The 24,607-nt window shown below is 44.5% G+C and overlaps 4 protein-coding genes across 6 annotated transcripts in view; 3 read left to right on the plus strand and 1 right to left on the minus strand.

Moving 5' to 3' along the window:
• Positions 1-742: 742 nt before the first annotated feature.
• LOC133509486 (leucine-rich glioma-inactivated protein 1-like) lies at positions 743-8,188 on the plus strand. Of its 2 annotated transcripts, none has more exons than XM_061836534.1 (8): positions 743-1,132; positions 1,223-1,294; positions 3,099-3,170; positions 3,265-3,336; positions 4,911-4,982; positions 5,583-5,752; positions 6,252-6,445; positions 7,316-8,188. In XM_061836534.1, exons 1-8 carry the CDS (start codon positions 912-914, stop codon positions 8,177-8,179), a joined length of 1,737 nt encoding a protein of 578 aa, XP_061692518.1. In that variant the 5' UTR covers positions 743-911; the 3' UTR covers positions 8,180-8,188. The 2 variants fall into 2 exon arrangements, with proteins under 2 accessions (XP_061692518.1, XP_061692517.1); XM_061836533.1 differs by having other exon boundaries at positions 6,252-6,416; positions 7,362-8,188.
• A 3,726-nt stretch (positions 8,189-11,914) lies between these two features.
• LOC133509489 (high choriolytic enzyme 1-like) lies at positions 11,915-12,721 on the plus strand. Its single transcript, XM_061836536.1, has one exon. It carries the CDS (start codon positions 11,927-11,929, stop codon positions 12,704-12,706), a length of 780 nt encoding a protein of 259 aa, XP_061692520.1. The 5' UTR covers positions 11,915-11,926; the 3' UTR covers positions 12,707-12,721.
• Positions 12,722-14,905: 2,184 nt separating this feature from the next.
• Positions 14,906-15,747, plus strand: LOC133509487 (high choriolytic enzyme 1-like). Its single transcript, XM_061836535.1, has one exon. The coding sequence runs from the start codon at positions 14,906-14,908 to the stop codon at positions 15,692-15,694; it is 789 nt and encodes a 262-aa protein (XP_061692519.1). The 3' UTR covers positions 15,695-15,747.
• A 1,624-nt stretch (positions 15,748-17,371) lies between these two features.
• The window catches only part of mark1 (MAP/microtubule affinity-regulating kinase 1), a 52,349-nt gene continuing 45,113 nt past the window's right edge, over positions 17,372-24,607 (minus strand). For both annotated transcript variants that reach the window (XM_061837136.1, XM_061837135.1), the window contains exons 16-18: positions 23,907-24,158; positions 21,429-21,473; positions 17,372-18,978 (exon numbers count right to left, since the gene is read on the minus strand). In XM_061837136.1, coding sequence (XP_061693120.1) covers positions 18,633-18,978; positions 21,429-21,473; positions 23,907-24,158 — 643 coding nt within the window. In that variant the 3' untranslated portion in view covers positions 17,372-18,632. The remainder of the gene's footprint in view (positions 18,979-21,428; positions 21,474-23,906; positions 24,159-24,607) is intronic.

Consider the following 24,607-nt stretch of genomic DNA (forward strand, 5'->3'; position numbering starts at 1 on the left):
AATCCAGCACAGGGAAAAAATGTTGATACTGATATCAAACGATATCAAATATGGATCGCTGTATCGATCCATCCACCAATGGAAATAAAATGCATTTTCACGCCGGTATCAAACACAACATTGTTTTTAACATCTAAATTGATCCACCCACCAGTGGAAATGATATGCATTTTTTTTTTTACAGATATTAATATCAGTGTATCAATCAAACAATATCAACGATATGGATAGCTGTATCGATCCATCCACCAATGGAAATAAAATGCATTTTCACGCCAGTATCAAACGCAACATTGTTTTTAACATCTAAATTGATCGACCCACCAGTGGAAATGATGAGCATTTTTTGACACAGATATTAAACAATATCAGTGTATCAATCAAACAATATCAACGATATGGATAGCTGTATCGATCCGTCCACCAGTGGAAATAAAATGCATTTTCACGCCGGTATCAAACGTAACATTGTTTTTAACATCTAAATTGATCGACCCAGCAGTGGAAATGATGAGCATTTTTTGACACAGATAATATCAGTGTATCAATCAAACAATATCAAGGATATGGATAGCTGTATCGATCCACCCACCAATGGAAATGAGATGCATTTTCTCCAGCTGATTCACCACAGACATCACACCTCCTCCTACTCTTCCTCCTCCTCCTCCTCCTCCTGTTCTTGCGCTCAAACCTCAAGGCGTGGTTTTTTTTTTTTTTTTTTTTTTGCGTGTGACTCGGATGGAGATGCCAGCTCCGTCTGCTCCCGCCGGGATCCCCCACCTGCGCCCGTGCATACTGCGCTCCCGCTCGTGAGCGAGTGCAGCGCGCCGCATTCTATCCCCGCTTGATTTTCGCCAGAGCCTCTCGGACAAGCAAGCGGCTGCGACGGCGGAGGAGGAGAGCGGTTGATGCGCGGCGGAGGAGGAGGAGGAGGACCCGGGAGGAGGATGGCATCCCCGTGGCTCGTCGTCCTGGCGCTGGCGCTGGCGTGCGCCGGGCCGCCGCCAGCGCATTGCAAGCGGGCCCGCCAGCCCCGCTGCCCCGCGTCCTGCACATGCACCAAAGACAACGCGCTGTGCGAGAGCGCCGGCCTCATCCCCAGAGCCTTCCCGCCCGATGTCATCTCACTGTAAGGCGGCCTCAGCCCTCTTCCTCCAAAAACCTTCCTCCTTCCTCCTCTTCTTCATTGCGGTGTTTTTGTTCGATTCCCCCCGGTCAGGTCTTTCGTCAAGTCCGAATTCGCGGAGATCCCCAAGGAGAGCTTCATCCACACGCCCGCCCTGCACCTCCTGTAAGCGAACTCTTCTCATAATCCTCCCCTCCTTGTACCGTAAGTAACGGCATGCTGAGGGGCCTTTAAAAAAACAGTCAAATTAATTTTGCAATGCAGAAAAAAAAAAATGTAATGTAATTTTTAAGAAGGAAACGCACTATAACACTTCAGAAAAGGTGCAGGAACAACAATCCCGACGTTCACTTCATAACGACTTAATGCTTCACTTCACTTCATTGTGTTGCTCCTTCTGATGTGCCCTTCTTGGCCACCGGGGGGGAGTATAATAGTCATACAGATAAACTCTCACTGGCCGAAGTAATATTGTTCGTTCATCCCAGAAGACGGCTAATATTGCGAGGATTTGTGATATCACATTACATAATATCTATACATGCCGGCCTACTGTTTGCGTCCAAATATCTGTTGCGTTAAACGGTTATAACGCTGAAACGATCGACGCTAATCATTAGCCCACCTATGGCGTTTTAAATTATGTGCTAGCATGAAGCCAGTGTGTGTGTGTGGGTGTGGGTGGTTGTGGGTTTGCATTCCTACGGCAAAATTGTTTGGTTTTTTAAATACAAACATTCTTTTTATTTTTATAATGACAGGAAACTGTCAGTAAACTTTGACAAAATCGCAAGGTGGGTCTCTCGAATGTCAAGGCAACACTTTATTTTGGCGGGGTAACGAGAGGCACTTTAATTGTTGGTAGGTGTTTGCTGATTCCCATTTAACATACAGTGAAAAAAATAAGTATTTGAACACCCTGCTGTATTGCAAGTTCTCCCACATAATAAAGATCATGGAGGGGTCTGAAAATTTCATCGTAGGTTCAAGTCCACTGTGGGAGATAATGGAAAAAGAAAATCACCATGTATGATTTTTGAACGATTTATTTGTGTGACACACCTGAAAATAAGTATTTGAACACCTGTGTATCAGCTAGAATTCTGACCTTCAAACACCTGTGAGTCCAATGAGTTCTGAGGCATATAAACGTTCTGGCGTGGCCTAGCCAATCTCCAGACCTAAACCCAATAGAAAATCTTTGGAGGGAGCTGAAACGCCGTGTTTCTCAGAAACAGCCCAGAAACCCGTCTGATCTAGAGATCTGTGTGGAGGAGTGGGCCAAAATCCCTCCTGCAGTGTGCCCAAACCTGGTGAACAACTACAGGAAACGTTTGACCTCTGTAATTGCAAACAAAGGCTACTATACAAACTATTAACATTGGTCAGGTGTTCAAATACTTATTTGCAGCTGTATTACACCATTAAAAAAAAAAATCATACATTGTGATTTCCGGATTATTTCTTTTTTCAGATTATCTCTCACAGTGGACATGCACCTACCCAAAATTTCAGACCCCTCCGTGATTTCTAAGTGGGAGAACTCAAAATATAGCAGGGTGTTCAAATACTTATTTTCCATCCATCCATTTTCTTTGCCACGTATCCTCACGCGGGTCGCGGGGATTGCTGGAGCCTATCCCAGCTGTCAACGGGTAGAAGGCGGGGCACGCCCTGAACTGGTTGCCAGCCAATCGCAGTACTTATTTTCTTCAGTGTAAATTCAATCCCCAATTATGCGGGTGTGCACACTTGTGCAACCACATCCTCAGTAGTTTATTTTCACTGGCCCTCTTGATTTTCTTCATTTTTGTAAACTTTCAATGAAGTTGTAGAGGTTAGCGGTAACATTAATGGTGGAAGGTGTTTTCGAATCATTGACCTTGACCTCATTGTGATCAAATCTATTTTTAATATTTATAGCTTAAAAATAGTAGAATGTCAAATTTGGGCGTGTGTGTGTGCGCAGCCTCTTCACAGCCAATAACCTGGACAGCATTGACGAGGACGCTTTCCTCAGCCTTCCCCACCTGGAGTATCTGTGAGTGGACGACGCGTACACAACACGCCAAAGTTGTACAGAACGTGTTATCGAGTTGCAATATTTTCATATGTTTATTATTCCCCCCCCAAAGGTTCATCGAAAACAACCAGATCAAATCCATATCGCCGTACGCTTTCCGAGGATTGAAGACTTTGGTGCATCTGTGAGTACGACACCCTTAGAAACGCGTAACTCCCGGAACTTAATCTATTGCGAGCGCTTTCGGTCTCATATGACAAAATTCAAATAAGGACATCGCGAATAACGAGGCGGAATTAATTGTGACTTAAATACGTTTCTGTCCTGTCACGTGCGATGGACGCACAACGCCGGAAACCGATGAGCACTTGACGATACACGTTTTGAGGAAATATGCGGCACATTCAAACACAAATACAAAATAAAAACGCGTGCAAAGAGCGGCTAGGCCACACCCCTTTAAGCACAGGTGTCAAACTCAAGGCCCGGGGGCCAGATCTGGCCCACCATATGATTTTATGTGGCCCGCGAGTCCAAATCTAGAGTGTCAATTTCGATGTTTCTAGTAAAAATCTGTACCAAAATTTTAAATTGTCATATATCACATATGATAATGTTGAGATATTACAAGCATTTTTGTGTTACCAAATGTGAATAGTTGAAAACACATTACCCTTGATTTCTGATTCCAAAACTAGTTCATAAATTGATGATGTAAATATGACGAAATGTCTAAATATTTTTGTTTCACAGTCATAACGGCCCTCTGAGGGAAACCGGAGCGACAATGTGGCCCGCGAAAAAAATGAGTTTGACACCCCTGCCTTAAAGGGACACATCCAACGTAGCACTAATAGAGTAATTACAATTTCTAAATCCGGTTGATTGGGTTATTTTTTTTTTTAATTTATTGTTAATCGTACAGAATCAAGTGCTATTTTTATATATTTTCAAAAATTGCATTTTGGGGGAGGGATTGATTGATGACCGATTCATAGCACAGCACTCATGTCCAAAATACAAACGTAGAAACGGGAACCTAACGTGGCAGCTTGCAAACTCTGCCACGTACATTATCGAGAGCACCCCGGAGTCATAATTTATTGAACAAAATGACAAAATCATGAAACATTAGGAAACATTACATGTAAATGTATTTGAAAAATGTATGGGTGTGGTCCACCTGTCATGCCTGCAGATATAAAGTTGCGGGTGTGTGTTCTGTGTGTAATATTGAGTGAGCCCCTTTAAGAGCGGTGGTGGGGGGGGGGGGCACCTGACAGGTAAACTAGGAAGTAGAAGTAGGCTGAGGAGAGACCGTGTGCTTCCGTGTTAAAAAAACTGGATCGGTTTTAATGTGCGCTGAGAGTGCGCGACAAGTGCGCAATTGCGCAGTGGCGCAGCTTCGGGAGAAACATTGGTCAAGACTACCCAAAACAAGCGACGTCTTTCAATATCCATCTATTTCTACTCATAAAAAATTCTACGCGCGTGACTTTTCGTGCTCGAGTGTGCAGATTTGCGAGAGCGATGGCACGCGGGTTAAACACTGAAGTACAAGCTCATTTCCTGGAGAAGCAAAGTACTTGGCTTGTTCCTGTGGAGGCTGCTTGCACCCTCAGGCGAGGAAACGCAGGCTCAAAACATCTGCATTGATCACGTGCTGTTTATCGTTAGCAAATAACGAGCGGGAGGAAAGCCAGGCTTTTGTTGGACTCGATGATGAAATGAATTTTTTGGTTTCTTCTTTTTCTACAGGAGTCTGTCTTACAATAATCTCGAGACCCTCCCGAAAGATCTGTTCAAGGGGCTGGAAGCCTTGACAAAAATGTAAGTATCGGATTATTTCGATTTGTTCATTTTTTTCATTTGAGATCCTGAAGAATTGCATAATGCATTACATCACGAGGCAAACTATGCAAAGATGAACAATGAGGTTCTTGTTCCGCGGCCTCTATATTTAGTCGACGGCGTCATTACGCCTCTCTGGCCGAGGCTCCCAAAGTGTGTGGGCTGCCGGCACATTTCAACACCATTAAAATTGCACGAGGGGGAGAATTTGGAACTAATCAAGACTCTGACCATGCCTGCGACTCCTCTCCGGTCTCTCTCGGTTTTGGCGAGGGGACAGTAGAACGGCAAACACAATTGGTTCGGGGAAGCTTTTCCGGATAGTGAAATCAATTTCTCAGGTCCTGGGGTCAAATTGTTGCTATCATAAAACTGAACAGTTAATTAGTTGTCTTTTTTAACCAATGGTCAAGTAGCCCTTTGTGAGAACTGACTGTCACGAAAATCCCAAGAAAAAGCTAAACACGGAAAAAAATGGATCCTTCGATCCTGGCTGAGGTCTCGCCAACCATCCTCCCCACCAAAAAGTCATTATCATCTCAACTCCCCCGACGCGTCAAATTCTGAACCGCTTTCCAGAGACCTGCGAGGGAACCGGTTCACGTGCGACTGCAAGCTAAAGTGGTTGGTGGAGTGGATCTACGGCACCAACGCCACAGTGGATCAGATCTACTGCAAAGGCCCGTCGGCACTGCAGGACAAGAAGATCAACGACCTCGTCCCGCAGTCCTTCGACTGCATCAGCACAGGTGCCGTCGGGGAAAACCCTTTACCTCTGCCCGGTATCTTAGTTAGTTAACCGGCTGGACTTTTCAACTTGGTTCAGCATGATAGTTAGTTGGTGTGTCGGTTGTTTTGATTTTAAACCGGTTTGATTTTCTTTGTCTTTGCTGCTTGATTAGTTGGGTGTTTTAGCGGATTAGCGGTTGTTCGCTAAAGTTTGTTTGTCGGTTGGTGAGGAACCTAGCGGAAACATTTTACATCTGTCAAACACCAGCGGGTTTCTCATCCTCACCCATTTACTATCAAAAGAAGTTTGTTGATTTGGACGTTGGCGTGTTAGTAAGAGTAGAGTCCTATCTAGCTATTATTACGTTATTGAGTAACCTCATAATATTCAACCGGTAAAGAAACCAAAATAGGTTCCACCCTCGATTTCCAAAACCTTTCGATAGTATCGACTGCCTCGTGATTGTTGGAGCACATTTTACAGATTGTAGAAACTTTAGTATTTTGTCTCTCCCGCAGAGTTCGCGTCATACCAGTCCCTCAAGTTTGAATCCATATCCGTGGAGGCCTTCACCTTCGGAGAAGATCAGTACGTGGTCTTTGCTCAGCCCTTCATCGGCAAGTGTAGCTTCATGGAGTGGGACCACGTGGAGATGGTCTTCAGGAACTTTGACGACATTGACAGTAAGCACGAAAATAAAATGAGGTGGGCTGTGGTTGCGGTTGGTTTTGGTTTCTGGTGCTATCGGACTACACGGTTCCATCTGTCAATAAATAAGGCGAACTAAAGATCCAAAGTTCCGTCTGCTCTGCGAGACTGCAGAGTCAAAGTCCAAGTAACATCATCTGCCACACACACACACAAAGTAAGTCATGAAAAGATGACGTCAACACAAATTGCTCAGTCCAATTGTGTCACTGACATGGATCATGATCACTCGGAGACAAATCAGTTCCCAATGTGCTGCAAGGAACATTTGGTTCGGGAATTAACGGACTTCCTGGAAGAATGTTCTGTCTCTCGAAAACAGCTGTTGAGGTGTATTAAAAAAATGTGAGCCATGTTTTAATAGTGGTTTTCAGTCTAGTCTTGAATCCCTGTTCATAAAGAGACTGTATATAAAAATTTATGTTTTCAAAATACCCCTACTTGCTTTATGTATATTTTAACTTAATACCCACTGATACATTTAAAAAACATTCAATACTAAACCTATTCAAACACACTCTTATTAACCCTTTCCGGGCAGAGGTTGCAAATTTGCAACAAGTTTAATATAATCGAAAATTTGAAGTCCAGAGTATCATTTTCTGAAAGTATCAGATTTTACAAAATTACAAAATTTTAATTAGTCCAGAGAGGGTTAAAAACTACTTTGTGAAGACAGAGGCTGGGTGTGCTTGATTCAAACTGTTCCTCCCAGTTGAAGTTTACGATCAAACGAGAATTCAACACCGTGTTACCAAAATGTTTGGTCCAAAAAAATGTAATTGCTTAAAAATCCTTGATGAAACGGTGAACGGCGATTTAACGGGGAACACCGTACATGTCAAAGGCTGACAAGGCCAATAGCTTCCGCGAGGAGGTAAGCGCGAAAGGACCAATTGCCGTTTCCCCCACCCCCCCAGGCACGTCCACGGTGATCTGCAAACCTCTGGTGATCGACGAGCAGCTCTTCATCATCGTGGCTCAGCTGTTCGGCGGCTCGCACATCTACAAGCGCGACAGCTCGGCCAACAAGTTCATCAAGCTCCAAGGGATCGACATCCTCAAGATCCGCAAGCCCAACGACGTGGAGACGTTCCGCATCGACGGCGAATCCTTCTTTGCCATCGCCGACAGCTCCAAGGCCGGCTCCACCACCATGTACAAGTGGAACGGCAACGGCTTTTACTCGCATCAGTCGCTCCACCCCTGGTACCGCGACACCGACGTGGAGTACATGGAGATCTCGTCCAAGCCTCACCTCATCCTGTCCAGCAGCTCCCAGAGGCCGGTCATCTACCAGTGGAACAAAGGCACCAAGCTCTTCGAGCGGCGCACCGACATCCCCGAGATGGAGGACGTCTACGCCGTCAAGCATTTCCAGGTCAAGTCGGACCTCTTTCTATGCCTGACGCGCTTCATCGGCGACTCCAAGGTGATGCGCTGGGACGGCGCCCTCTTCCGCGAACTGCAGACGGTGCCGTCGCGCGGCTCCATGGTGTTCCAGCCCTTCGCGGTGGGCAGCTGGCAGTACGCCGTCCTGGGCAGCGACTACTCCTTCACTCAGGTGTACCGCTGGGATGCCAAGAAGGGCGAGTTTGTCCACTTCCAGGAGCTCAACATCCAGGCGCCCAGGGCCTTCTCGCCCGTGTCTATCGACAACCGTCAGTTCCTGCTGGCTTCCAGTTTTAAAGGGAAAACGCAGATTTACGAACATCTGGTCATCGACCTGAGCAACTGAGCGCTACGGACTCGGGGTATACGTTTGCCTAGACGACAGCTGATGCTACCTTGAGAAAAGCATGCATTATTATATTATGTGCTCTCTTTTCAAAGTGTGTAAAAGTAATTGGGACATGTTGGTCTGAGCTCAAATCAACTTTTTCCCAGTCAAAATCCAGCCGCCGGAGATCTTTTCCAGTTAGCGACATGAAATTTGGTAGGCATGTCTATTATTGGTAGACCGAAAAACCCGAAAAAAAAAAGTCTTAAAGACGGCAATTATGAAAACGCACAGGAAGACAGACATATTGGTTTGAGGTTTCAGGGTCGTTTCGGCTATTTCCGGGAGCGCTTCAAAACTAAACATGTACGGCAGATTTGTCCGATTCCAACCAGATTTAAACAGGGATGAGAATTTTCCACCGATCAGCGGATTTCTGACTTTTTCCAGACCAAAATGACCATTCTCGAGATAAGCGCAAATCCGTTGAGAAAATTTCGGGGTGGGGTATCGTGCGCCTGCCTCTCGGTGGTGGGCTCCGAGCTGCAAGTTCAGCTTAGTGCTAGCACAAGCACGACTATCATATGCCGTTCTAACTTGCTCGGTAGTGTAAATATTTGCATTTTGCGACATAAACATTAAAACTTGTTTGCGGCAGATTACTCGATTGGACAACAGAGTTATCCGGTGTAACGATCCAAACGTGTTAGTGGTTAATCGAGTTTCACCATTGCCGTGTGCATGTGTTCTCGGTTCTCAGAAATCGCAGTGTAACTTGTTAGTTAGCCATGTAATGGCGCGTGGGACTTAGATAGCGCCAACTGAGCGACGGTGTGTTCAAAGTTTTACGATGGTGAGAGTGTTAGAAAAAAAGGATGAAGATCGAGCGAGGGCAATTGACGAGGACGTTGGAATCAAAAACTGTTTCAGACGGGCATGGCTTGAAAAAAGTGTTACCGTGCAGATAGGACCGAAAGCGGAATCAACATGTCTAACTGAACACATGCAAAAAGTGGACGTTCCCGGCAAAGTGTTCCGATAGGAGCAAAAAATATCCAGGAGGAAACTCAAAACCCCCACCCCCCATCGACAGACATTTTCAGTGTTTTTCCAAATTGGTCATTCTCATCCCCGTTTAAGCACCGTGACGGCACACGTGCGTCCGTGTGGCAAAAGCTCCGTCGGCGCCGCCAGTAAACAAAAGCTTTCATGTCATTGACCACAGTGACTGCGAAAACACGCTAAATAATTTTTTTGCCTTTTTCCCTTCTCCCGTTGTTTGAATGTGCTACGATTTTACGTGAAGTCAATTGCTCGGCAGGGAGACGGAACGCCGGCTGTAATTTACATTTCAACAGGTAATTCAGATCTAGTTATCATGAACATTGAAAAAAAAAATGGCTAATTAACCGACTTATCTTGCTCGGACGAATGGCACGGATGTGCTCTTGACGACGAAATGGATAGCGTGCTGCGGACCTCGGAGTAACGGCGATACGGTTTGATGTACTCCTCAGAGACAACCCAACCAAATATCTTGTACAGTACAAAGCTGTGAGAAAATGCCTTGGACAAAACCTAATGAGTCAGGTTCGGTTCCTAGTCCGTCCGTTTACAAGTGGCTACTCGATCCCGGGCAGTCTTGCGATGATCTTTGCCCAACTACACAATATCCAAAAGTTTGGATGGATTATTTAGTTTTGTTAAAATAGCAGCCCGACCCCAAATGGAGTTTTCAGTTCAGGTTTGCGGTATTCAATTGCTTTGATGCAGAACCCCCCCGCACCCACCCGGAAACATTTAACGTGCCATCACGTGTGGAGGTGAAGTTTCACGACGCGGCATCAAACAAAACTCTTTATAGATGACAAAGTCAGTGACAGTTTTGGTCTAACCTCAATAAACCCACCAAAAAGTCTGCCCACCCTACTGCCCAAGAAGACACAGGAAGTCAGCCATTTTGGTTAGTGGTTGTCATTTCAATCATTTTCAGTAATCCTTAAAAAAAAAAAAAATGTGCTAGATATTTCATCGCAGAACTACCAAACTTTGAAGTACCTATTGTGGACAAACGGACAACGAAAAACTCCTGAAAAAGTGTTTTCAGTATGAAATTTAGTAGGCATGCTAATGAAGAGTAGATTTTGGACCATTGTCAGGGGTCGTTCGAAAAGCATCTCATCTTCGAAATTTTGTCCAATTGCAACTAAATTTAAATTTGTGGGCTTTGCTGAATTCCGAAAGACGTCAAAATCATTACTAGCCAGATGGGGGCAGTAATGGCTCACCAGAAACCCAAAACGTCAGTTGGCTAACTAGGGGGCTATTCCAACCTTATTTTTTTCTCCATCTGGCAAACCTGGAATATACGTACAGCCACCACCAATGGCATTTCCTCGGGCAAAAGTGTCAAACTCAAGGCCCGGGGGCCAGATGCGGCCCGCCGTATGGTTTTATGTGGCCCGCAAAGGCAGATCATGTCCGTCAACGTTCAGGATTTTTGTTAAAATTTCAAATTGCCATGTCATAAAATGACAACTTTGAGATATTGCGAGCATTTTTGTGTGACCAAAAACCCATTTACCTTGATTTCTGATTCCAAAACTAGTTCATAAATTGCATGTTTAAATATAATGAGGCGATTAAAAATTTTGATTGTTTAACAATCCGGAATGTGCATTAAACCGCGTTTCTCGCCGCCAGCCAGCCATACATGCGTTACATTTGTACGCCCGCGTATTTGTCAGCACAAAGTCATGCTCGCTTGGAACTTTTGAACCAATCTGCCAAAAACAAAAAATGTTTACATTTTTTTTTTCCAGAATCAAATTTGTAAAAAAAAAAAGAAATAAAAAAAAAAATGAAGCTTTTTTTTTCCCCCCAAAAAGGGGGAACAGCAGATAGATTATTTAAAGAGGCCCGCCTTTCTCTCCTTGTACATTTTAAACATGAATGTTTGTATTTTTCAACTATTGATGATGATGATAATGGCGTTTTTCAGAACTAATCGACTCGATGCTATTTTCGCAACCTAAAATTGAGATTTAACTCGCTTCTGTCTGTCATGTGTACAAACTGCATTGTAACTAACAATCATTCACCCCCCCCCATTCTTTTCTTCACTAAACTGATTAGTTTCTTGATGTAGTTGCAACGGATTTATGAATTGTAGCATCAGCTCTGACAGTGTCATGGTTACGATGACATCATCGCTGGCTAACATTGTGCTATTTCAATAAAAGCTTCAGTCACAGTCACGTCCACTGTTAGCTTGCAGCGTGAGCCGCGGCTTTTATTGGTATTTGTCAATAAGAATTCTGGGCCGATACTTGAGTATGACAAAAATACACCCCCATTTGTCAATGTAGGATAGGAAATATGCATTTGCATATACTACGGTAGACACTGTACACACCGCAAATAATTTGTTTACTCTGCGTATCGGTTGCAGTTCCACGAAGGCCGGTGTCAGATTATCAATATTGTAATCTCAATCCTTCTGACAGTAGTGTTGACTATCCAAAAATATAGTTGGGCAGATGTATCTTGTATATAAACATGCCCAACCCAGTAAATCGTGTTTACCTATTTGACAAGAAAAACGAAGCACTGTCAGTGGAGTCCACCCTCGACACGTTTGCGTAGGCCTAAAACCGTGGGGCCCCAACCCATAATCCTCCTGTAGCCACACTTGTAGAGCAGAATATAAAAAGGCCACAGTGACCCGAACAAGACATCAATCTTCAGAGAGCGGAAACTCCCAAGATGAGTCGCTTTTCCGGCCCGCTGATACTCCTGCTGCTCGGTCTCGCTCATGCTTACCAGGACGAAGAATTCCAAGAGCAAGACGGGGAAGACGTGGTCGACATCTCCACCATCATCCTCACCGTCAACAATGGCAGCATGGAGTTCCTCCTGGAAGGAGACATGCTGGTTCCCAGAACCAGGAACGCCCTGAAGTGCTGGCAGAAGAGCTGCCTGTGGAGGAGAGGCGCCGACGGCTACGTGCGAGTCCCTTACGTGGTGAGCAGGGAGTTCTCGGAACAGGAGAAGCGGATGATCGAGAGGGCCATGAGATCCTTCCACGGCAGCACCTGCGTCCGCTTCGTGCCCCGCGGCAACGAGTTCGACTACATCAGCGTGGAGAACAGAGAGGGCTGCTTCTCGGCTCTGGGACGGCAGCGGGGCAGGCAGGTGGTGTCCATCAAACGCCGCGGGTGCCTCTACCACGGCATCATCCAGCACGAGCTCCTCCACGCTCTGGGCTTCTACCACGAGCAGACCAGGAGCGACCGCGACGGCTTCGTGCGCATCAACTGGGGGAACGTCGAGCCGGCGATGGCCCACAACTTCCACAAGCACGACACCGACAACCTGAACACACCGTACGACTACACCTCCGTCATGCACTACGGAAGAACGGCCTTCAGCGTCAACGGGAGGGACACCATCACTCCCATCCCCGACGCCGGAATCCAGATCGGCCAGAGGCGCGGCATGTCCGCCTGGGACATCAGGAGGATCAACATGCTCTACGGCTGTTGAGGCCGCAATCGGGATCTCTTGACTATCTTCTGAATAAAGTCCTTGAAATCTCACCACTCTTTGAGTCTTTGTATGGGGGAAAAAATGACATTTTGAAAAAGAATTAGATCATCACATCCAGGCAACCTCCAAAATGCTGAAATGATCCATACGATAATGAAATATTAAATTATAAAACAATGAGAAGTGTATGGGGAGCGTAGTTATAATACCGTAATTTGAACTGACAAAAACTAAAAGACTTGGGTCCAACCTCTGAATCACAACGCCAACAGCTCAGAAGCGGAAAGACATAGACGTATCAATGTTCCCTCTAAAGTGCGCACAAACATCCTGCGCTGCATCCAAAAACATCAAAATAAATAAAAAAAATACAACCCGAATTGAAAGTACAAGATACAACTAAATAATAAATAAAAAAGTAATTAAAAATAAAGGAAATTGTCTTATTTTAAGACGCAATGACTGAGTTTGTGCAAATAGAAGAAAAAGCCATGAAACCAGATGAGATTTTAGCTTTGAGCGAGCGGCACGGGGACAGACCCAAATGCAGGACTCCCAGGCAAAGGCATAATGTACAGAGTGGTTTTATCCCCAACTAAAGGTTATACACTGTTTAAGCAGTCCAAGAAGGCAGAGGCACAAAAACGCTAGGCTAGAGGCAAGGTCCAAAAACATGAAATGAGGTCCGATGGCTACGAGGTAAAACTTGGAAACATGAACAAAAACGTGACTTGACTATGGTGGCACAGGCTAAACTTAACATGCAACTTACGTACAGTAGCGGAGTAACCCAGGATGCGATGAAGCCTGTGCAACGAACTGGCAAATGCCGGTGACACATTCATCACTTAAGAGTGCCGAATGCAACACAACTATGACAGGTGTCAGAGGTGGCACCGTCCAGAGCGGCGGCCTGGCCACGCCCCTCACAGGAAGCGCCGCCCACGGCCGTGGCCAGGCCACCCCCATGACAGAAAGGTCTAGTCTGAAAAAAGTAGTCAAGTCAAAGTAGAAAGAGACCCCATCCATCCATTTTCTTTGCTGCTTATCCTCACGAGGGTCATGGGGAGTGCTGGAGCCTATCCCAGCTGTCAGCGGGCAAGAGGTGGCGGGGTACACCCTGAACCGGTCGCCAGCCAATCGCAGGGCACATGGAGACAAACAGCCGCACTCACAATCACACCTTAGGCCAATTTAGAGGGTCCAATTAATGTCGCATTTTTTTTTTGGGATGTGGGAGGAAACTGGAGTGCCCAGAGAAAACCCACGCAGGCGCTGTATGACATACAGTTCATAAAATAGCGGAAAGGAGTGACATTTGCGAATAAATGTACCGGAAAGAGGTGTGGAGCGGTTGTAAAATTAAAAAAAAAAGAACCGATATTTCCAAAAATATATATTTGAAAAGAACCAAAATGACATTTCATTTTAGTTTGTTTGTCAAATCTATTGTTATTTGTGTAAATCCATAAGTGCAATACCAAACATTTGAACATGAGTATACTGTAAATGTTTGCGTGCTAATTGACTTAAATCAGTCGCTAAATTATAAATCTTACTGATTTGAGCATTGCGCTGCTTCTATTTTCTGAATAAATCGTTTAGCTACGAGCGTTGAAACAGTTTACAGGATCATAGATTATCGCTTCACAGTACGGCAGACCACAAAAAAATGTATTGTTACAATAATAACCTTCTGGCAATGACATTTCAAAATGTTCATAAAATACAATAAAAATAGTGAGACACGGCACCGACATAAATCTCAGGTAACAAACACCGCGTCTTAGATTAGTTTGCACGTCGGCATGACAACATGTGGCTTTTATGCAAATATTTACCATAATTATGACAGACTGAGGCGACTTCTGACAAATGTACAAATTCGGGTCACGGCTCCAGAATAAAGCGCCGTCGTAATCCGAGGACCTCCTTGGATACATAATTCTTGATTGAGTGCGCTACAAAACTTGTCAAACCCAGTAAATCATGTTTACCTTTTTTGACAAGAATAACCAACCATTGTGAGCCAGACGGATTGTCAGTGGAGTCCACCCTTGAGAGGTTTACAGAGAGCTAAAACCGTGGACCCCAACCCATAATCCTCTTGTAACCACACCTGAAGAGCAGAGTATAAAAAGGCCACAGTGACCCGAACAAGACATCAATCTTCATCAGAGAGCGGAAACTCCCAAGATGAGTCGCTTTTCCGGCCCGCTGATACTCCTGCTGCTCGGTCTCGCTCATGCTTACCAGGACGAAGAATTCCAAGAGCAAGACGGGGAAGACGGGGAAGACGTGGTCGACATCTCCACCATCATCCTCACCGTCAACAATGGCAGCAAGGAGTTGCTCCTGGAAGGAGACATGCTGGTTCCCAGAACCAGGAACGCCCTGAAGTGCTGGCAGAAGAGCTGCCTGTGGAGGAGAGGCGCCGACGGCTACGTGCGAGTCCCTTACGTGGTGAGCAGGGAGTTCTCGGAACAGGAGAAGTGGATGATCGAGAGGGCCATGAGATCCTTCCACGGCAGCACCTGCGTCCGCTTCGTGCCCCGCGGCAACGAGTTCGACTACATCAGCGTGGAGAACAGAGAGGGCTGCTTCTCGGCTCTGGGACGGCAGCGGGGCAGGCAGGTGGTGTCCATCAAACGCCGCGGGTGCCTCTACCACGGCATCATCCAGCACGAGCTCCTCCACGCTCTGGGCTTCTACCACGAGCAGACCAGGAGCGACCGCGACGGCTTCGTGCGCATCAACTGGGGGAACGTCGAGCCGGCGATGGCCCACAACTTCCACAAGCAGGACACCGACAACCTGAACACACCGTACGACTACACCTCCGTCATGCACTACGGAAGAACGGCCTTCAGCGTCAACGGGAGGGACACCATCACTCCCATCCCCGACGCCGGAATCCAGATCGGCCAGAGGCGCGGCATGTCCGCCTGGGACATCAAGAGGATCAACATTCTCTACGGCTGTTGAGGCCGCAATCGGGATCTCCTGAGTATCTTCTGAATAAAGTTCTTGCAAGCTCACCACTTTTTGCCTCCTTGTGTGCCACAAAAGCCCACGTTATTAAGATAAATGGAAATCTTACCGATAACATCATCTGCCTTCTTTCTGAAGGTCAGACTTCATCCGTTACGTCCATAGTGCCAAGCTTCGTTGCCTTGACGCTTTAATAAAAATGAAATGAAATACACTTTGCCATATGTTGAACTCTTTAAAATACGCGGGAGTTCTGCCTTTAGCTTCGACGGTTTATCACAATTTTAATAATGAAAGTACTATCCAAACTCAGTGTTACAAGGAGCCTGGAAAATGTGACGTCAGTGAAAACAACCCACTCCTGTTCGCTGATGGTGTCCATATGTGTCCCGCAACTGACTGGCGACCATTTCACGGCGTAGTCTTGCCTTTCGCCCGATGTTAGCCGGCATAGGCTACGGCACTCACGCAACCCTTGCTAGGATAAGTGGCTTGGCGTGATGTTAACAAGAAACATGGAAATTTGTACAATGATTATGTATTGCCTTGATTACTATTTGCAATCATGCTGAAATACCTATTTCAATAATTAAAAGAAAACCCGTAGAGAATTTTGATTTTTATAGCCAGGTAAACTGCAGTAAAATGCAGTGAAGATACAATGACAATATGAACAAATATATAAAAATGATATTGATGAAACTGTTTGAAGCGTTGAATATTATCGTATTAGCTACCCTACGAATGACAAGGCAACAACAAAAATTCCTGTTGCTAATTGCCCCTCAATGACGTACCTATATAGCCGATTGAATTACACATGCGCAGTGCTGCTTGTTGTTCTGGTCGTCCGTTGTGCATTTTGGGTACCCACGGCGTTTTTCGTTTTTTTTTTTTTTTTTTTTTTAAGCTAACGTGTCCTCCAGGTCGTCATTTTCGGCAAAACAAATGACAATGGACAAAAACAACAAAAATTGCTAACGGAGTTAAAGGCTACACTAACCGTTAGCCTCGCTGGCTTCTGCCTCCATCTTCTTCTCCTGTAGTTTCAGAAGTGTAGATGCCGCGTGGCACTGTCTTGCCATCTACAGGTCAGTCCCGGTACTTCTCCAAAAACTCCACATTAAAACTCCGATTTTTTTTTGGGGGGAGTTTGGATGTTGATTTTTTTTTTTTTTGCTTGGGTTTTTTAGTCAACAGGCTCTACGCGTTCAAAACCAGTTAAGCAGGTGTTCTTGCAGCTCCAATTTCAGTGGTTTTTTTTTTTGTATTTTATTGTGGGTTTCATAAACTATAATGAGTCCAGTGTTTTAAAAAAAATATTGCATTTGGCTTTTGACCCTTCGGTGCGGCTCTTATTGTCATCAGTAGCACGTTGCAATTACAGAAACGATCAATGAGATTCATAAAAATGTGAAATCTTGATTGTTCAGTAAACATTCCCATTGCTAATGGCACGAATAATTCTGAAGGCCCCGGCAGGCCAACTCAAAGCAATATAAACATAAATTGAAGAAGCCTGTTGAGGGAAAGAAATTCACAGAAGAAATATTAAATATACATTGTAGAGATGTAGGTTAGCGCTTCTAATAGAGTTGAGGCACAAGACTACATAAAAAATAATTCAGCACTTCGAATTATTGGTTCGTAAGTAATCAAGTGAAATGGGAGTACAAACAAATAAAATCCTTTTTATTTTCTCCAACAAAGTGCACACCTCATTTCTACAAAGCAGCACATTACAACGTAATGGAATAAATACAATAAAATTTGCTGGATGAACAAAAAAAAAAGAAGAAAAAAACAACAAAAAGGAGATACACGAGTATCACACTGGTGGAGATGCAGGACCAAACGAAGTTGCCCAGACGAATGTTTTCTTCTTTTTGCTTTGACTTCTCATGCTTGTCGGCGAACAGGTTCAAATCCCGCTTTGAGTGGAACTGAGGATGAGCAAATCTTATTGGAGGAAGGGAAGAAACAACAGGGTGCAAACTGTCATACTGAGAAAACTTGTGCAAAGTGCAGCAGGGCCCCAGGCCCCACCCACCCCCGACTTCACACCCTACTGCTCAGAAAAAAAATAAAGTGAACACATTTTTCAGTTTTACTACTACGTGGTGCAACTTAGTGTTTTCATTTTGTCATTTTTTTTTGTTTTAAAGTCTTCCACAGGCAAACAAAATAGAACAGAAAGGCCAAGGGATTTTCTCCCTTTCATATTCCGCAAGATAATTTAGTGCTCTTTAAATAAAATGGGGGAAAAAAAAACACTATTCTCAAAGGGTGGCTTCTTTAAAAAAAAAAAATAAATCACATACCAAAAAAAAAAGGATAATAATCCTCTAAGAGACATCACTTACAGTATATTAGGAACAAAAAAAAATCCTGTGAAAGAAAATCTGTACACAGCTAAAAAAAAAAAAAAAAAAAAAACAATATACAGTACCTGCAGATGTTATGCATACAGTACAATTCTTTTTACATAGTTTTTTTTTTTAGTATGATCTCCAGCCTGCTCTACATATGCATGGAACACAGGTGGGGCGGGGGGGAGAAAGCGGCGAGTTTTAGTTATTCGGCGTCAAGATTGGGTAGTAGTCATTTAGAAAACAAACTCAAACATAATTATTGCAGGGTGTTCAGCTGCGTACTGCATGTTACGTGTCTTTTGAAAGAGAGAGTGAGACACACGCAGGCCTGGACGGACAGTTTCGAACAAATGGAAAAGGATGTCGCCGTGATCCGTCACAGAGGGTCGAACGGAGCGATTTCCTCTGTGCAGTACATTCGTGGCCAGTATTGCACGCTACCAGCCGAGGCCACCCTGATAATGCGCAGCGGGGACGTACAGTGCATGAATCCAGTGTTGAGATGAGCCCGCGGTTTTTCTTGCTGCTTCTGCTGCTGCTGTTCTTTTACTTGTTTTGCATCACAGTTTGAGCTCGTTGGCGATTTTGCAGGCGATGTTCTTAAAGGCGATGGAGGTGCCCGATATCCTCTTGAAGCGCACGCCGTTGAGGGAGAGCCGAGGCAGCTTGCACACCTCCATCTCCCACTGGACCAAGTTGTCCTGGCGCGCGTCGCCGTGCACGCAGAAGAGCAGGAAGCGCTCGCGCTGCTCGTAGTCGCAGCTGTTGGCGTCCAGGACCTTACGGATCTCCCGCATCATCTCGGAGGGCTCCATGGACGAGGTGGTCTTCATGCTCCACGTGAAGCGCAGCGAGCGGGGCTTGGAGTCCCGCCCGCCGTCCTCCTTGGAGTCGCCCGACGCGCTCCTGTAACCGTGCGGCGGGAGTGTGGAGGTTAGACAAAAATTCTAAACATTGTACATCATATTATTCGATTCACTGCCACGGACGATTATAGAGCTCGTGCGCCTACGTCGTAAAATTACGTGACTTTGGTTTACCTCGCCATATTGCCGGTCAAACTAAGCATTGCTCAATGCTAAGTGGGCTGGCGATGACATGGAAATATGTCTTGTAGAACGACACCCAGTCTTGCCCGATACATTCAGACATTTAGAAGTTGAAAATAAATGCCGTTGCGTGGAAAAATTTGAAAAACTCGGCATAGGTGACCCATATTTAATGCCGAAGCCAATAAGAAATTGGACTGTTAATTGGCTTCCGCTCGTCTTGAAAAACTGGATCCACACACGGATCTGGTGAGTCAGTCGTCGAGATTTACCCCGAAAAGTTTGAAAGCGTATAAAAGTCTGGACGCATACGAATACTTGGTTGCTGCATCTGTTCTCATCAGGAATAAATCCCGCATAGTGACGGTTTTGACGGCTCGTGAACGCGAAAGTGTGATCGGCGATACGTTAACCTTTGCCGGAACCAATCGATCTTTTCAGCTAGTAGTATTCAATACAAATGCCAATATTTAAATAACTGACCCCTGGTTTTACACAAACTCTCATTCATAAACTACGATTGAAAAAAAAAAAACAATAAAAAAAGAGGACAGAGTCATCTCCATGGAACGTACATTTCCACTTACACTTAACCCCCGTACACCTCTGCGACAGTTTTTTTTTTGGAACTGAAATGAGCCAATTTGGCATTATAAATATTTCTTGGTAATTTGAGATTGAGAAGATTAATTCCTACCTGAAATAAAGCGATCGCTACACAAGCGCCATCAATCACGTTTAATCGCCGAAATCCAGCAATACGGCGCCGTGAAAATGGCCGACGTCACATGCACGAGCTCCACAGGAATCAATTGGAATCCAAGTATTTACTTCCTCCCACGTTTATATTTGACAAGTACCGATGACATGCTAACAACGGTAACAACGGATACTTGAGCACAAACTGTGGAGCAACACATTTCGACAGCTAATAAAACAATACTCAATGTATATTTATCCTCTATGAAAAATGACTAATATTAGAGAATCTTACTAAGTCACTTAGAATATGTAGAGTAGGCAATTTACCACTATTTTTCTTTTATTTTAGGTTTCTCAGTTTGAGTCTACATGTTGGCATTGTGTACTGCCTCCTGGTGGCCAAGGCGGGCACACCAGAAGAAAGAATTTGTTGCATGATGCGAAAACTCTTTAAAAGGAAAATTCCGGTAGTTTGGAGTAACAATGTATCCAATAGGTCATGTAATATGTACTCTATCTTGATAATGTGATGTTAAATCCTCCCTCATTTAATTGTGTTTTGAGAAGATTTTTTAATCGACAATTACGAATTTTCAGGTGCGCCGCCATTTTTGCGAGTCACATGACTTACGTGCGCGGATGTGACGTGTTACGTGCCGCACCAAATGCTCGATTATATGGGAGACCATTTATACACAGCGCTGATTTCTCAAATTTATCTTCATCTGATGAAGGGAAGACGGAGGAATACTTCCAAACATTTGGGCGGAATGACGCACAGTCCGACGAGCTCACCTCACGGCTCCTCGTCATTCCGCACGAAGAACCCTCCGATTATTAAACATTATTTACACCCACCGGTTCAAATCTGTATGGAAGTATAATGGTGTCCCACCATATAATCGAGGATTTGGAACTGCACGTAACACGTCACATCCGCGCACGTAGGTCGTGTGACTGGCGAAAACGGCGGCGCACCTGAAAATTCGTAATTGTCGATTAAAAATCTTCTCAAAACACTAGTAACCCATCCGTGGGCAGCGTCCCGTTTTTGGGACATCATGATTTTCACGCATTATATCCTTCAGTGTATCAAAATATTTAGGCATTTTAACCTGAAACCATCATTTGGTATCTAAGAAAAACCAAAGTACCCTCTCGCGGGCAATGTCCCATTTTTGGGACGAGATTATAAATGAGTAAAGTTATCATATAACGCAACCATAAACAAAAAAGATGTGTTATTTCATTGATTTTAGCCTGTTAGGAGACGTTTATCTAAATAAGGCAAAAAAACTGCCACTCTGCCCATGAATGGGTTAAATGAGAGAGGATTTAACATCACATCATCAAGATAGAGTACACATTACATGACCTATTGGATACTTGTTACTCCAAACCACTGTAATTTTCCTTTAATATGTCTCTTGTTGCGATGTTATTCCTTGTTCTTTGTTGTGAATGTCGTACCAGGGAAGCACCGACTGCCGGAGAAAAATCCCTTGTGTGTTTTTACACACTCGGCCATCAAAGCCGATTCTGATTCTGGACGTAAAGACGGAGGAGATGACGACGACGGAGCTCGATTTGAATGGAAGACCTCACCTGGGCGTTTCTGTCCTGGCGCTGGCCTCTCCCTCGCTGGGCACCCTGAAATCAAACCAGGAAGAAGAAGACATTGTTACTCGCGCCGACTCCGTGGAAACACCAGCAGCAGCGACAGCATCTGTGTGACACAGCGAGGGGCTTCAGGCGTCATGCCAGGAAAAGAACCCGCACTCCTGTGTGAGCACACGATGTAGCTAACAGCTCTACTGACTCTTCCGCGTTGGTCAAACACGTCACTTTAAAAGACTCCGTCGGGCCTTGGTTCATTTCTCCCGGCATCATGACGAAGGGAAGGGTGGAGGTGGGTGGGGGGGGTAAGGAGGAGAGGCAACAGCACGAGAAGCATGTTACGATGAAGTCGGTGAGGTGTGAAGTTGCTTCTCAAGGCAAGTGGACACGAGGAACGGGGTGGGGGTGGGAAACGTAAACGGCATCACAACGGTTTGGTAGGTGTCAGTAGGCAAAGGAGGTGGCACAGTGGCAGAAGGAGTTATTCACACTCTTGGTTTATTTGTTGCCGTTTGGGCAAGAGGGGCACAAAGTGTTCTCCTACCTCCGAGTGGACCTGAAAGATAGAGCTCTATGCGAAGGGGGAGGGGAAGAAAAGAAAAGAAAAGAAAAGAAAAGAAAGAGAGCAGGGTGAGGGGTGAAGTACGGCGTTATTTATTTTGTCTGAATGACGCAATTTTACGGCGCCCTTTAGTCTCTTCTTACATTTACTGGTGTCGGGCAAGCACCATTAACTTTTCAGGAAATTCCCAAAAACTGCACGTTTGTTGAGCCATTAACTTAAGACATTTTCAAAACTTTATATTGGTCAATAATCTGTGAAAAAAAAAAAAAAAAAAATATATATATATATATATATATATATAAATAATAACATACACACGTGAGGATTGACCAATAGTATTATTTTAGGGAAAAAAAGAAGTATAAAATTGACCAAATTTGGACATGGCGGTTTTGGCCCGATGCTAACGAGTTTAAGCAAATTAAGATACTACGCACATTTTGTGCCATTCAGAATTTCCAATCCATTTAGGATGCGTTGAATGAATACAGGTTAAATTTGAGTTTTGTGTCTAAAATGGGAATGGCCCCCAAAAATTAAATAACATAACAACAACCAAAAATAATACTGCTGAAAACCACTAACAAGGTCATTTTTTAGCTCACTTACCTTGTTTTAACAAACTACAAAGGAATCTTGTTTTTTGGTGATTAATCTATTCCAAAAGGTCTGACTAAAACCAAATAAAGCAAAAACCAAAGCAACACTTCCATTACAAATAAAGGAAATCCAATTAATCCGTTCCATACAGCCAAAAAAAAGGAGATTGCCTGAATCTTAACATACCATAAACAATGTGAAATTAATATAAATGACTGAAAAAAAACCCATCAGTTTTAGCATTATTTGAATGTTAAGTTCACATTTAAGCCAAGAAAAGTCAAGGTCCCTTTGACCATGTTATAATCTCTTGTCAGCGTCTCAAAATAAAAAAAAAGTTGACCAAATATATAAAATAAATTGTGTACTTCAGTAAGTAAATAATCAGTGTTGCAAAAGAATTGCTGCACCCCATAAGACAACAATGTCTGACTGTATTTAAATCCGCCTGATAAAATATAAGGTTAAATGAAATATAGGAAAACACTGACAGGACCAAACAGACGGAAATGGACGATACGTCCATGAAGCAATGCGACATGACTACACGTTCACAAGAAAAGATTCAACTAAGTTGTGCATGGGCATAGAAACATGGATTGCAGGAAAAGAATTTGGTACAGATCGTTTTCACACCGGCGACAACTGGGGCACCTGAAAACTGAGGTTCATCTAATCCTTTATATCAAGGTTTCAATTTGGACTACAGTGAATTTACCCTCAGCTATTTGTTGAAGATTTCAGTTTTTGGGTGTTTTCTGTAATGCTATTAGCTGCCACAAGATGTCCCCAGAGCCCTGGCTAATAGGAAAGGGTTAATTGCCAGCAAGGCATGTCGCAAGTCACCCAGCTCAGCCGAGAATCTAAAGTCGTCGTATGTCAGAGAGGAACTAAGTTTAGCCTGGGTAGTTGCGTAGAGTCTTCACTGCATCTGTATGTTTTTGTTCTGCTACACATGCACCTCTTCAAAATATTTGGAAAGGGAATGTTGTAAAAGTAGATTGAAATAATAAAGTGTTTGGGATCACAGTTTGATATCTATTTTGGGTTAAATATACACAACTGTAACGAATAAGTAACTAAAAATGAAGGAGGGGGCGTCAATTATTTGTTTTTTGCTAAACAAGGCAGGGCTTGGTTCTATTAGCGGTTTTTTGGAAAGTGACATTTGTGGTCATGAGGGAGAAATGAGCTGGTATTTTTTTAAAAGGTCCTCTGAAGAGCCGAAACAAGATCTGTCTGATCAATTCTGGTCATAACGATGCTGGATTAAATTATAGATGTCAATCCACCACACTGACCTGCGGACAAACTTGGAGGTGATCTTGCTGATGATGCCGGTGGAGGTGCCCCGTCGCTGCTGCGCCAGGGCGCCCGTGTCATGGGACAGCGTGGGCGAGGCCGGCGGCCCGTTGTAGGTGGCGCTGCGGCGGTCTCGCAGCTGGGCGCCATGGAAGGTGCTCCGGCTGGTAGTCCCCCGCGGGAAGCGGTTCTTCTCGGGGGTGCTAATACTGTGTGCGGAGGGAGAGGTGGAAGGACCCCTTGGAGAGGAGCTGGGGATGGAAAAAGGGAACATGACAACAGTGCTACCTTGACTTAGAGGTGTTTATATATTTGTTGAAGTATTAGCTCTTACTAAAACATAAACAGCGTGTCTAGCTCGTCTTTGCTCTATGTTGCCCGGACCGCGTTGCTAACGAAAGCACTTTTTGCCAGTGAGCGACACGTCCACTGAATCTATCCCTAAAATGTCATAGCATGCCAGAAGATGGTATCAAGAACATCCATCCATTTTCATAGCCACTTATCCTCACAAGGGTCACGGGGAGTGCTGGAGCCTATCCCAGCTGTCAACGGGAAGGAGGCAGGGGATACGCTGAACTGGTTGCCAGCCAATCGCAGAGCACATGGAGACAAACAACCACACTCACAATCACACCTAGGGGCAATTTTTTTGTCTCCAATTAATGTTGCATGTTTATGGGATGTGGGAGGAAACCGG

This window comes from Syngnathoides biaculeatus, chromosome 12 (genome assembly GCF_019802595.1).
Source record: "Syngnathoides biaculeatus isolate LvHL_M chromosome 12, ASM1980259v1, whole genome shotgun sequence".
In the NCBI taxonomy this organism is placed as follows: domain Eukaryota; kingdom Metazoa; phylum Chordata; class Actinopteri; order Syngnathiformes; family Syngnathidae; genus Syngnathoides; species Syngnathoides biaculeatus.